We start from the raw sequence: 14,112 nt of genomic DNA, 5'->3' as shown, positions 1-14,112 counted from the left end.
ATAGAGTCTGGATACTAGAGGGGGTGAGATGGAAAGTTGGGAGGTGGTCGAGAATAGAATGCTTGGAATGAAGACTACTGCTAACAACAAGGTCTAAAGCATGTCTATTGGTGGCTTACATAGAAAGCGGGGAAGATCACCGGAGGACTGCAAATCAGGGAACTGAGAGGCCAGGGTATTGGAAGGTTTTCTACAGGGATACTGAAATCATTAAGAATCATGTGTTGTGTTGAAGAGAGTGACAATAACCAGATTCTAATATTTTCTAGTAGGGGGTAACCCAGAAAAGTCCGTAGATGGTGGCAGCGAGGAGGAATGGGAGGTTTGATGTCAGCTAGCCTAAGCTGGACTCTGGCATCTTGGGAAGGAAAAAGAGACAGTCGTTTACAGATAACATGGAGGAAGAAGGAGAGTGCCTGTCTCCTCTACAGGCCCAGCGACGAGAGGGTTGAGAGAGAAACTGTCACTTCAGAGGACTACAAGAGAAGCTATGTCCTCAGGTGAGATGTGGGTTTTCATTAGACCAAAAGGTGAATGGTGGAGTCTGAGGAAATGAGGATTGTTTTTGTTTAGGTTTTACTGGTCATGTGCCGTGAATTTCCCAGGACAGTGGTCGTGTTTGGGGGAGTTGGAGGCAGGGGTGGTGGATGGACTGCATAGAGCTGCATGGGGATAGCAAGGTTTCAATTTAAATTTTTTTTTTTAAGAGACAAGGTCTCACTAGCAGGCGGGCCTCAAACTCCTGGGCTTAAGCAATCCTCCTGCCTCAAATTAGGCATGACCTAGGCCTCACAGATCCCTATAGCTGGGATAGATGCCACCATGCCCAGCAAAATTTGAATATTAATAAAAGTGGAGATGATTTGGCAAACCTAGGTATATTGAATGCTATGACTACAGACAAAGAAGAAAAATAAAAAACAGTCCCCGTGTTTACAACAACAGCATTAGGCTGATTGTTGAGCCATTCACACAGCAAGTTCCAACAGAGAGCACCGCCATCGTGTACTTAAAAAGCACTAACCACATTGTAGTTTATGGGTCCAAATTCCTTATGGAATAAAATGTCAGGAACACATGATTGCTGGTGCAACATTTCCTAGTTCTTCATCATCAGTCAGTTTTTATGTGAGTAGACTGACTCAGAAAGTCAGATGATAAGTCAGACAGGCTGTTTCCTTATATTGGGTATATCCTGAATTATTCCACTGTCTACCTTTCTATTAATCTGGACAAATTCATTTTTTTCTGTTTATTAGCCTGGAAAAAAATTTTTCCGGGAAAATATTGTGCACCAGGGTCAAGGAAGAGAAATACATATCATGGCCCCCATATCTGGAGTCTGCTTACCGCTTCAGTCTGCAAATGTAACTTGACAGCTCTTTTTCTGTCTTGATGGGTTGGAGTGGGGTTCATGCACATGTGGCTTATTTAATCTGCATATTAACTGCATCTATCATTTTGCTTTTGTCTGCTGTTGTCCTTTTAATTAAACTTAGGTGCAGCCTGGGCAACATGGCAAGGCCCCATCTCTATAAACAATTAAAAAATTATCTGGGTGTGGTGGTGCACACCTGTAGTCACAGCTACCTGGGAGGCTGGGGTGGGAGGATTGCTTGAGCATAGGAGGTTGCGGCCACAGTGAGTGAGCCGTGTTCTTGCCCACTGCACTCCAGCCTGGGTGATAGAGTGAGACCTTGTTTCTGAAGGGGTAGCCCGCCCCTCCATGCCTGTGGGCGTTTCTCGTCAGGTGGGATGAGAAACTGAGAAAAGAAAGAGACACAGAGACAAAGTGTAGAGAAATAAAAGTGGGCCCAGGGGACCAGAGCTCAGCATACAGAGGACCCACACGGGCACTGGTCTCTGAGTTCCCTCAGTATTTATTGATCATTATCTCTCTACAGGGGGATGTGGCAGGACAATAGGGTAATAGTGGGAAGACGGTCAGCAGGAAAACATGTAAACAAAGGCCTCTGTGTCATAAACAAGGTTAAGAAAAGGTGCACTGTGCTTTGATGTGCATGTACACAAACATCTCAGTGCATTAAAGAGCGGTATTGCTGCTAGCATGTCTCACCTCCAGGCTTAAGGCGGTTTTCTCCTATCTCAGTAAACAGAACATAGAAACCAAGACATTCTATTGCCTAAGGGCCAGCAGGAGACAGATGCCTTCCTCTTTTACTGATCCTCCTCAGCACAGACCGTTTACGGGTGTCAGGCTGGGGGATGGTCAGGTCTTTCCCTTCCTAGGAGGCCATATCTCAGGCTATTACATGGGGAGAAACCTTGGACAATACCTGGCTTTCCTAGGCAAAAGTCCCTGTGGCCTTCGGCAGTGTATTGTGTCCCTGGGTACTTGAGATTAGAGAATGGTGATGACTTTTAACAAGCATACTGCCTTGAAGCACTTTTTAAACAAAGCACATTCTGCATAGCCCTAAATCCATTAAACCTTGGGTCAACACGTTTCTGCGAGCACAGGGTTGGGGCTAGGGTTACAGATTCACAGCATCTCAAGGTAAAAGAATTTTTCTTAGTACAGAACAAAATGGAGTCTCTTATGTCTACTTCTTTCTACATAGACACAGTAACAGTCTGATCTCTCTTTTCCCCACGTTTCAAAAACAAAACAAAAAATGTTCAGTGTAACAGGAAAAGAGAGGAACAAAATATGTTCAATTCAAAATGAAGTTCACCAAATTACTTTGTAAAACATATCTCCATCTTTTTATCTATTGATAGAAAAATGATTAGAAAGCAATGTACCAAAATGTTAAAGTTGTTTATCAGTGTTAGGACAATGGATCTATTTACTTGAATGCATCTTACTGCCCAGGTCATACCTAGTATAAACATCAGGGAGGGAATCACCAATTTGTGTGTGTGGTGAACCGATTAATTCCTGATCTGAGGGTTTAGATGAAAAATATTTAATCTTGTCTACAGGACACCTTCAGTCTTAGTATTAAGCTTTTTTTTTTTTTTTTTGGCCTTACTGCAGATTTTCTAAAATTTATCAAATTTCACAACACTTTGTGGTTTGTGTGAATATGAAATGTATTTAAGAAGTATAGGTTATTTCAGTTTAGCAACTGTTTAACAATGACTGATTTTCTAAGTGATTCTGTTTATACCCCCATTCCAATGTATGTGTTTTAAGTGTTTCTCATGCTTTAAACATAGCCTCCAGGACCTACACATGTTGACAAAACGGGGCTGGCTACCATGAATCAGTGTAGAGACTTTGGGAATTATATCTGCACGTCAACTATAACTAGTGGCTAGTAATGAAGGCCCTTGGCAATGGAGGTCCCGTAGCCAAGTGAATTAGGCTGAAGTAAACGTTAGATAATTCATGAATTTGGAGACTGTTCTACATTTAGTACTCTATCTCCTTCTTTGGTTATGAAGTACTCTTGGACTTTCTACAAACAGATATTATATATTGACAATGACAACACCGTGTGGTTAGCGTAAGGCGCACGAGAATATCGAGCAGAGAACTTGTGTCTGGAAGGCTCAGGAAAAGTTGCCTGGAGAAAAACACCTTCTCTTTGAATGCCTAGGATGCATCACAGTGCTTGGAGCATAGTACAAGTTCATTGAACATTTCCTCATTAGTGACAAGGAACCCGAATCCTGGTGATGAAGCTGGAGCCAGCCAGGGAGGAGGGGTGGGGAGGATGCGGGGAGCAGGGGAGTTCTGGGCAAATGGAGCAGCAGGCACACAGGCTAGGAGGCAGGAGCAAGCCAGACAGTGAGGCAGGTCCAGCTACTCCGCATGGCTGGAGGATGAGAGTGAGCATGTGTGTACCGGCAGGGCGGCAAATCAGAGGGAAACATGACGAAGCGAAGGCAAGCAGCTGCCAGACCACAAGTCTTTTATGTCACACTAAAAGTTTGCATTTACCACAAGCGTTTCAGAGTTTCACCTTTTTTTTTTTTTTTTTTGAGACAGGGTCTCGCTATGTTGCCCAGGCTAGAGTGCAGTGGCGAGAACACAGTTCAACCTCCTGGGCTCAAGCGATTCTCCCTGCTCACACGGCTGAGTAGCTGGGACCACAGGCACACACTGCCAGGCCTGGCTAATTTATTTTTTGTAGAGGCAAGGTCTCACTGTGTGCCCAGGCTGGTCTCGAACTCCTGGGTTCAAGTGATCCTCCTACCTCAGCCTCCCAAAGTGCTGGGATTACAAGCGTGAGCCACTGTGCCCAGCCCAGTTTCACTTTTGAAGCAGGAGAATAAAAAATATCTTTAGAAAGATGACCACGTCCTGTATTGTAGAGAATGGACAAGGCAGGCATGACTGGAGAATGGAAGTCCAGTTAGGAAGCTGTTCCTATAAACTAGATGAACAATTGGGAGGGCAATGAGATGGAGTCGGTTATCCAGCGGGTGAGCAAACAGGGTTGATGAGGTCAAGATGGTACACAGGTCTCTGACTTGGGTAGCCAGCGAAATATTCATAATTAATGAGATAGGGACTACAAGAGTTATCACAAGCTTTGGGGCTGATGGAATGAGATAATGGGTTTCATTTTAGATGTGATGAGCTGGAGGTGCCTGTGAGTTGTGGATGGAGATACTTAGCAGGGAGGCAGGGAGTTGCATACATATTGATCAGATATGGGAAAGGGAGGAAGGGCTTGCGGGAGGGGAGTTAGGCAGACAGATGTGTGCTGGAGGGAGGATCAGCACAGAGGAGCTGTAACAGTAGGTGTGTATGCACTGAGAGAAGGAACAGGAGTCTCAGGAGACTGAAAATGATTATCCGGAGAGGCAGGAAGAGAAGTAAGGAAGAATCGTTACATAGAGCCAAGAAAATAACTTCAAGAAGAGCATTTGACTCGTCAATATAGTCAAATGCTACAGAGATAAAGTGACGTAAAGATTGAAAACCTTGAATTCAGCAACAAAGAGGCTGAAAATGACCTTTGTAAAAATGGTTCAGGCGAGCGTTGTGGACAAAAGGAACACAGAGGTGGTGTTGCCCGCTCCTCTGAGAAGCTCCTTTGGAAAGGCTGAGGGTTGCAGAATAGGTTGCCCTTCCTTTTTAATTGGTCCTCCCCTCCCATGAAAGAGGCTTGATCCTAAGGCAATGTGAATATAGTATTCTTCTTGAGGCGACTGACACATGCATTAAAAAAGGGTGGAGTGACAATCAGGATCTCAACTCTCCGGTCTCTGGTGCTGCGCAGCCGACTTTCCCAGTAATGGCTGAAAACAGCTGGCATCTAAGCTAAAATCTCAGGCCTGTCTTTTTAGGGCAGCTCTCATGTTCACCCCTCACAAAGGGATGGCACCCAGGGAATGGTCTCCCTGTCCCAGGCCACAGGGCATCGAGCTCCGCACTGCTGACCTATCAGGACCAGGGCCCCTGCTCATGGTGAGGCTCAGCCTGTGCCAAAAGATGCCACTGGGATCACTCAGGAGGATGTACCAAAAAAGAAGACTCAAGCACAAAACAAAGCAAACTTGAACAACAGATACACAGTCAGAAAACAGAAAAGCTTTTACCAGGAAAGAGACATGCAGTATTTATAGACTTAAAATCTGAGCTGACATCTGGCTCCAGCAACAAGCTGACTGAGCCAACACAACCCATCATGCCACAAAACACTGAGAAAAGCTATCGGAAATGTAACACAAAGTTATGTTTTAAAATCACATAGTTAAGCCCACAAGAAAGGCAGCCAAAGGCAAAGCCTCCCCAAAGAGGCCCATGCTGACATAGCCGGTACCCCTCGGGAGGGAGAGAAGGCCAGGCCAGGCGCAGGCTGACATTGCTGGTACTCCTCGGGAGGGAGAGAAGGCCAGGACAGGTGGGTATGCTGTCCTTATGTGCAACATCCTTCTCACGCGAAAAAAAAAAATTGACCCCAATGTGGCAAAGCGGTAACATCTGTTTAGTCTGAGGGTGGGCACACAAGTGTCTATTATTATTGTTCTGTACTGAACTACCTGCGTGAAATATTTCATTGGCGTTTTAAAACATTGGCTAATTTCCTATTACTCCTTTTCCCAGTTGAGGGAAATGTTATTAAACAGATAGACATATTGTTGGTACATAATAGATCTAAACTTGCTTAACTCATTTATTATATTTGTGTGTAATAATTTCTAAAATTCTTGGCATAGCTTTTCTTTCTTCCTCTAACTCCCCACCTCCTCTTTCTCAGCCCAGGAAAAGCCTTCCCCAGGAGTCCAGGAGCCAGCTCCTCTGTGGAGCTCTCCCACACTCAGCTCTGGGTCCTCACTCCTCCTCCTATTGCCACGGCCCCTGGTGAATGCCTCCAATAAAGCACTGATGGTGGCACATGGTCACTGTTCACTAACTCCTTGAGGACAAGGGTAATGACTTATTCTCCTTACCCAGCACGTGGGTAGGAATTCTGAGTCTGTACTGCTTTTGGTCATGGCCCAATTTCAACATGGTCTTGAATCTCAAAATGGGGTAAATCTGGCATGAAATTCTAAGGTCTTCCGGAGAGAAAGCACTATGACTGTATGTTCAGCCTGGCATCTCTACACAAGAGTAAAACAGAAGACGTTTCCCTACAATTGTTCACAACGGCATAAAGGAAGAGCCCCCAGGCACGCTCCGAAGTTCTTCTAGGTCTGTGATGGCACAGAAATTGAGTGTCTCGCAGAGTCCCAGCACTGCTTCCCAGCAGCCACACCCACGGCCTCCCACAGGAGTGCTGGGAACTGGCTAACTGCAGGGCCTGGGAGGTGGGCGTTCCCTTTCAGCTGAGCAAAGTCAGTACCTTCTTCGCTTGACAAGTCTGTTTTAGGAGAGAATATAGATACTATACACTAATTTAAGGTTGTTTAAATTACCTTCCAGAGTGTTTATAACATGACAATGGTTTCTTTTAAATAATCTTTAAGCAGCTAAAGAGTCAATGACTCTTTAGAATATTACTACCATATTGCTGAAGAATCCTTCAATAAAAATGACCATTAACTCTCGTAACAGAGCCAGTATTGTTCTATAAGTGGAATTAAAAGCCTAAGATATTAGCAAACACACACACGCGTATTTTTAAACTACTGTTTAATCAGTTGTAAAGACACACAAATTAGAAAAAAAAAACACTTATATGTAAGTTAAAAACACCTTTAAAACCCAGCAATAAGCCACCAGTACAGCTCTGACGGACTAGAAATGAGTGGTTATGAAATTAGCATATCAGTTTGACTGACACAGTGGCAGTTTTAATTTCCCATACATCAGGAACTAATTTATGAATCTGTTGAAAAATAACACTTCTTTAAAAAAATATTTCAGAATAATAAAAACAGAAAGTACAGAACACCACATTCTATTCTCAACTTGGGAAGGCAAATGTAAATACTAAATTCTGGCTGCTGGAGTTGGGTCTCTCCTCATGTTTGGGCGACTGTGGGCTTAACTACTACTAGGCAGAGATCAAGACACAAGGTTTAAAGGAAGGCAGGAATGAAATCACACATTTTCACTCTGTATATGGTAGAATTTCTCACTTCCCCTGAATGATTTTTACTTTAATTCCTATTGCCTTCTATCATGCCCCTTCTGGTTCAGAGGAGCAGTCACATAAAAGTGACAAGATGGACAAGACTGGTTTGGAACACATTTGTGTTCAATATTTGATTCCTTTTTCCTTGTGATAAAGTCAGAGGCAAATGTACTTCATTGATAAATCTATGCACGCAGAACCAAAAATACTTAAAATTGGGAAAGAGGCATATTTAAAAAGTCTGTCAAACTCTGAACATATATTTTTGTCCTATAATGCAAAAGGACAGGGAGGAATATTCAAATTGATTTCCCAAGAAAATTAACCTAAAATAGTGAACATGAAACAGCTAAGACTCTAGTGAAAGGCAGTCAGTCACCTTTTCCATTTCAAACATGTTACTAGGAAACTGGTTAGTCATTTTACTTATGTTGCTCTGTAACTTTTGGTTTTTCATTGTAGTATTTCCCTTTCTTTTTAGTGTGCAATTTGATACAACATGGCTGGAGAGATGGCTATGCATCACTGAGGAAGCTTCAGACAGTGGTTCTGCATGGGTCATTACACTGTAATTTATAGAACATACAGTCTTAGTGTTGTGTTTTTTCTTTATAAAAGTTGTACTTAAAGAGTTATAATCAGTTTTAAAGGCAAGACAAATTAGTTGGTGTAAAAACTGTGTATTTAGGCTGTGTTTCACAAAATTTCCCAGTCAATGGCCTGTGCAGCGTGTCAGTTCTTTATTGGGGTTTGCATAATGTTAAAAAACCTATTAAAATAAATATTATTTTAAAACGTACAAAAACATTATTCAGCAGCCTACCAATTAAAATGTAATTGGCTGCAACCTCTGTACAAGAAAAGCCTCAAAAAGCAGCTTAAGCATTGATTATAAGAGCTTTCCTACAAAATACTTATGTGGAAAATTTCGTTTTAAAATTTCTGTTGTAATCAGAGTCTCTATAAATAGATTTGACATCCTAGTGTGGCAGAAAAACACTGTAGAGACCCTCTATGTTCTAATCTTTCACACTCAAATTTCAGCACGTACTTCTTTTCTTAAACACAAATCTTTTCCTTCAGCATTGGGAGCACGCATTGATCAAGAAACCCACTTTTACAAGGTCTAGCAGAACAGAAATGTCAGCATCTAAGATGAGTGTATCAACGACCAGCCACTCATTAAATGCACACTGGGTTAAGTGCAGCAGCTTTATAAGGTATGGAGGGCAGTTAAGATTACATCTCACAGTGTTATTTAGGATTCTGCACCTATATTAAATCTGATGTATTAAATTTCAGCCAGGAAGAACTATTAATGCCTGGATAAAACTCCACAAAATACTAGCTTATATCTAAAACTTTGGACACATTTTTAACTGACACAGAAATAGTAGGCACTATTCTGAAACAATCAGTCGCTCAAGTAGTTTTTCTTTCAATTATAATGTAGAACTGTTAAAACCAATTAAGTAATAATTGTGAACAGTTGATAAGGAAACAAAAAAAAGTATAAATGTCCAGATTTGTTCATGAATATATAAACTAAATATTTACAAGGCATTAATTTTAAATAGGAAAGATTTTTGTCCTAAAATTGTGATCTAGTCCTCGAGTAAAAGTATACATTTATAATTATTTTAATGTCAAAAATTTTAAAGCTATTGTTTTCTGGAGTTTAAAATAAGGTGTAACTAAAGTAAATATGCTTTAAATATCCTTGAATAACTTTGAGATGTTGTGCAGTGGTAAACACTGTCCAGTAGTCAGTAATCTGTATAAAATATTCCAGAGCATGTATCTTCTCCAGTGTTACACAGCACACACAGAAACCAACAAAGCAGAGAAAGCAAAAGGAAAACATGTTTTCTTCAGCAGAGACATTTCATTATGAAACACTCATTGTAAGAGCTATTGCCAGCAGAAAAAGTATTTGCCACGCCTTCTGATTTAAGGGATTCAGAGGTTTCACTGTTATCATGACAACCTTTTGAAATGTCAGGGCTTTGAGCTCAAGGAGTACAAGTCAGTAACCATGACAATAGTGTGGACTGTGAATTTGCCCAACTTCTTGAGTCCTACAGACCTTGCTAATGGCTCCATTCATGACACCCAACTGGTCCTGAACTCTTAGGATGAACCCATTTGCTTATGGCTGAGGAACTTGGGGTTTACAGGACAGGTGGCTCCTCCAAGTCTTAAGTCTCATGAAAGGCAGAACCAGAATGAAGATCCAGGTCCCCTCCCAGGTCAGGTAGTGCTTAAATGTGAGTTACCGTCACTTTCTAGAAACCTCCTTTCTACTGCACATTTTTCTTAAAAGTGGTATGTTTGGAAATCCTGTGTGTCACACATGGTGGAGACCAATAAATTTATTTTTGAATCAAATGGGCAGTAGTGGCTAATAAAAGAAGGGGTCACCAGACATTTGTGAAGCCAAATAAATCTTCTCTATCCTGCTGGATATTTCAGAAGCTAAATAAATTCCCCCAATTACCCTGAGTTCCAATAAAAATACTTATTTTAAAAACAGAACAAGCCACTTATAAAATGGTGACAGCTGAGGCATACCAAATTAAACGAACTCTGTTTCAAGAAAATGAAATTGAAGGATGAATAATTATTTTTGTTCATTTTTTCCCTGAGTAGTATATAATTAACCAAAAGTATAAATATGATGTTGATTGATCATCTCTGGAGTGATTTCATGATACCTGAATAGTGGAAAATATATAACATAAATATGCATTGAATCTTATTCTATTGATTTAAAAAACAGCAAGCACATAATACAATGAATCCCGTTTCTATTTAACAGGAGTAGACGTACTAGTTTAAAATTCTTCTACTGTAAGTACTAAAAGCAAAATATTAATCTTTGTTATTATTACTTCTCCAAACTAGAGGAGAGCTATCCAAAAACCATTTCATAAAAATAACTAGTTGATTCAGGGGTATGAAAATCAGTCAAACTGGACGTGGAATTATCTTCAAAGGAACCGGAAAACAAATCAAATATCTTGCTTTCTAGATGACGGCGCTAAGATTATATTCACTGAGCAAGAAATAGGTAACAGTGACTAAGGTTTACAGGCTGAGAAATAAAGTAAATTCAAGTAACAGAAATGTGATTATTTGTAAGTGGCTAGATAGGCTGAACCAAAAAAAAAAAAAAAAAAAACCACACACACAAAAACAAAACCCAACAAGTTTGTATTAAGCCTTCTTGTTTTCACTTATGACATGCCTGAACCTGTCTTTTATATTCTTAATTTGTTCACTTTCTCTTAATAGCAGTTGGATTCTCTGCAACATTAATGAAAATGATCAAACATTTTACAGGGCAGGTACTTTCCGTGAATATTCTTTCTATTCTCTCACATTAAACATATAGCATAATTTTTTTTTCTTTTTTTTTTTTTTTTTTTGTGTGTGTGTGAGACGGAGTCTCCCTCTGTCGCCCAGGCTGGAGTGCAGTGGTGCAATTTCAGCCCACTGCAACCTCCACTTCCCAGGTTCAAGCAATTCTCCTGCCTCAGCCTCCCAAGTAGCTGGGATTACAGGTGCGCACCACCACACCCGTCTAATTTTTGTATTTTTAGTAGAGATGGGGTTTCACCATGTTAGTCAGGCTGGTCTCGAACTCCTGACCTCAAGTGATCCACCTGCCTCGGCCTCCCAAACTGCTGGGATTACAGGTGTGAGCCACCGCGCCCAGCCAACATAATTTCAATGCATGGGAAAACAGAGGAAATTTATTTAGTTATCGATCCTTTCCTGAGAAGGAATGGTAGGGTTAGCCTTATCAGCTGGAAAACACTTACTTTTAGAGAAATAAAAATAGATCAGGATATTTCTAAACTTCAAAAAAGACACATTCACATTTTTGCTGAGACCTCAAAAGCTGCAAGTGCATTTACTTTTCCTTTCTTCTTTAAATGAAGTATTATATAGCATAAGCCAGATGGTTGCCTTGTCCTTAACTTCATTTGCAAATTTATTAGTGACCCCACCCCGGAAAAAACAGAGAGAGAAACTCATCACAGAAAATTTGCATTTCATTAAAAATGTAAGGCAAAAAGTAAAAGTAAGCTCCATACATAGATCAAATAAAGGTGAGGTCAGAAGGCTTTGCCCCCTCCCCTCCCACAGGGCAGGAGGAACCATCTGGGGCTGAGGCCGCTGCACTGCCTGGCGTCAAATCCCGCTCTCCTGCCTTCAGCTCCTGTGGCCATCACAGTCCTCTGTGGGACTGCAGGAGACACCTAGTAATCCAAGGCAAGATTAATCATGGTAAAAATGGCCCATAAAATAAAAGCACATTTTTCCACTTACAGAACCTAAAACTCATTTTAGTAAGAGATCACAGCAAAATTTTAATATGAGAAGAGTTTGAAAACGAATTTGTATTATTCTCAAAAAATGTCACCCAGACTCAATGACTTTCAGTTTTCATTTCCCTAAAAGTTTCCCAAATATGAATTAAATTGTCAAGGATAAGAAATTGATTAGCCAGATAGTAACCTACCTGGCGGTTTCTCTTTCAAAACCTTTGAGCAACCTACCAATATTATTTTCAAAGCCTCTTTCTAATTCTACATAATTTATGCCTGATAAATTTAGTTTAGAAGTCCAAAGTATCACAAAGTCATTCCACTTTTTGTTTAAGTCTCACATGATGGTGCAGAGCCCTGGCGTGGGGGAGAAGCGGCCTTGCAGAGCTGTGGCTCCACCCTGTGCATTCCACTGGAGGCCAGGCAGTGCTTCTTCATTCCTGCCTTCCTTAGTCACCTCTCTCTTTTAAGAAAAAGAATAAGCTTAAAATATCACATTACCAAACCTTTCATTATGTTTTAAGAAATTCCTTCTGGAAGTGCTCTTTGACTGCACAAGGTAATTAAACTCTCCAGCAAAATCAGCTACCTATAATTTGGCGTCCATTAAATGTTTGCAGTTTCACTATGGATTGTAGTCATTTGACATACTTTAAGAAAACCCTTCAAATACTGAGATGTTTATTGCATTTTAAAAAATCCACATTCTCAAATATCCTGTTTCAAATTCCTCCTAAAATCCTTTACAGCACACAACATCAACTACTGCAATAGCGTTCTCACAATATTACACTTGAAAATACCATTTAGGAACAATATTTTAGGAAATAAGAGGGTTTAAGGCAAGACATTCATTTGGAAAAGTTAATTTCTATCATCCATATTGACACGATTATTTTTCCACCTCTTCAGTGCCTTGGGATACGCAACGTACATTCAGCAACAGGGCACGCATGTGACCCTAGGACAAGTGCTGAGGCTGGGAGTACCCACTGAAATATGGAAATATTCTTACATAAGGCGTGGCCCACGGGGATATGGCATGGGAGGGCTTGTTGCACTCCATTTCCGATCTGGTGTACAGGAAATTCCTTATCTATAACTGTCCATTTCCCCCCAGTCAATCGCTTTTCCAACAAACTCAAACCCCTTGAAAAGGTGCTAAGATTGGTTTCTGTTAACATCAAAAAAAAAAACAGCCCTCGGAGCCTTGCCGATCACTGCTTTAGTGATGAATGTCTCGAGGCTATTTCTTGATTCTGATTGCAAACATTGTTTGTTGTAGAAAAACTGTTCTGTCCCAAAGAATTTTCTCCTTCATCAAACTTTTTGGATTGTGAGAGCTGAATGTTTTCATGTGTATTCTTTCTTCTTTGAGTTTTTTTCACCGGCAACAACAATAATACTAAGATACCAAGAATGTGCAGGCAGTAATACCAGGAGCTAAAAGAAAAAGGGAAAAAGCTTATTCAAATGTGATAATAATCCTTAATAACTGCCCGCTTGTCAAAATGTCCCGTGGCCCACCTTAGGATGTATTTGTTTACTACATTATTCTTTTATTCTTCCCCCTCAGGAGGAGAAACCTGATAGTGTAGGCCAGTGGGTATTTATAGCACTGGATAAACCCAGGCTGATTAGAAGCCTGATTTTCTAGATAGCATATTACATTCCTTTGTAAGGGTCATAAGGCCATGGTTAAACAGAATAAAAACAAAAAGGTACATATTAATACCGGTAGCCATCTGAAAATCTCCCCAATTCACAGAATCAAAAGTTGAGTCAACAAAGAAAATGTGGAGATAGTTAAGACTTTTACCAGTCTGGCCTCACCTGCTATTTACTGTCTCTAAGTTACAAATATTCTAATGAGGGGAGTGACAGAGAAGCAATATTGCTTCTTGATGGTTACTTCCATGAAGCAAAGAAAGGCAACATTATTAAAAATATTGAAAACATCATTTCTCAAATTATATAAATCGAATGTAACCTAAACTGTATCTATAGCTATAAGTCCAAGTAATTCTGAACAAAGTACCTGGGATAGAAAATCTAACCAACAGCTCAATCACATTTTTAAACATATACTAACATTGTTAAAATGGAAACTTTAGCAGGACTTACTTAATGTCTTCCTGTATAATTATTGTCATATTTGAGTCAATAATTTTTTGTCTATATACTCTGTGCTAAGTCATTCTAAATGCTAGAGTAATAAAGAATTTATAAAAGAATAAAGTTTTTGATCTCTAAAATATCACCATCTAATATGGGGG

At 40.4% G+C, this 14,112-nt stretch overlaps 1 protein-coding gene across 1 annotated transcript in view; it reads right to left on the bottom strand.

Annotated features, from left to right (window-relative positions):
- Positions 1-7,040: 7,040 nt before the first annotated feature.
- The window catches only part of MBOAT2 (membrane bound O-acyltransferase domain containing 2), a 110,364-nt gene continuing 103,292 nt past the window's right edge, over positions 7,041-14,112 (bottom strand). The window contains exon 12 of the mRNA XM_011965327.1: positions 7,041-13,279. Within this exon, the coding sequence (XP_011820717.1) occupies positions 13,054-13,279 (226 nt within the window). The 3' untranslated portion in view covers positions 7,041-13,053. The remainder of the gene's footprint in view (positions 13,280-14,112) is intronic.

Source organism: Mandrillus leucophaeus, unplaced genomic scaffold, assembly GCF_000951045.1.
Source record: "Mandrillus leucophaeus isolate KB7577 unplaced genomic scaffold, Mleu.le_1.0 Scaffold72, whole genome shotgun sequence".
Taxonomy (NCBI): Eukaryota; Metazoa; Chordata; class Mammalia; order Primates; family Cercopithecidae; genus Mandrillus; species Mandrillus leucophaeus.
This window is presented reverse-complemented; position numbering and strand designations above follow the sequence as displayed.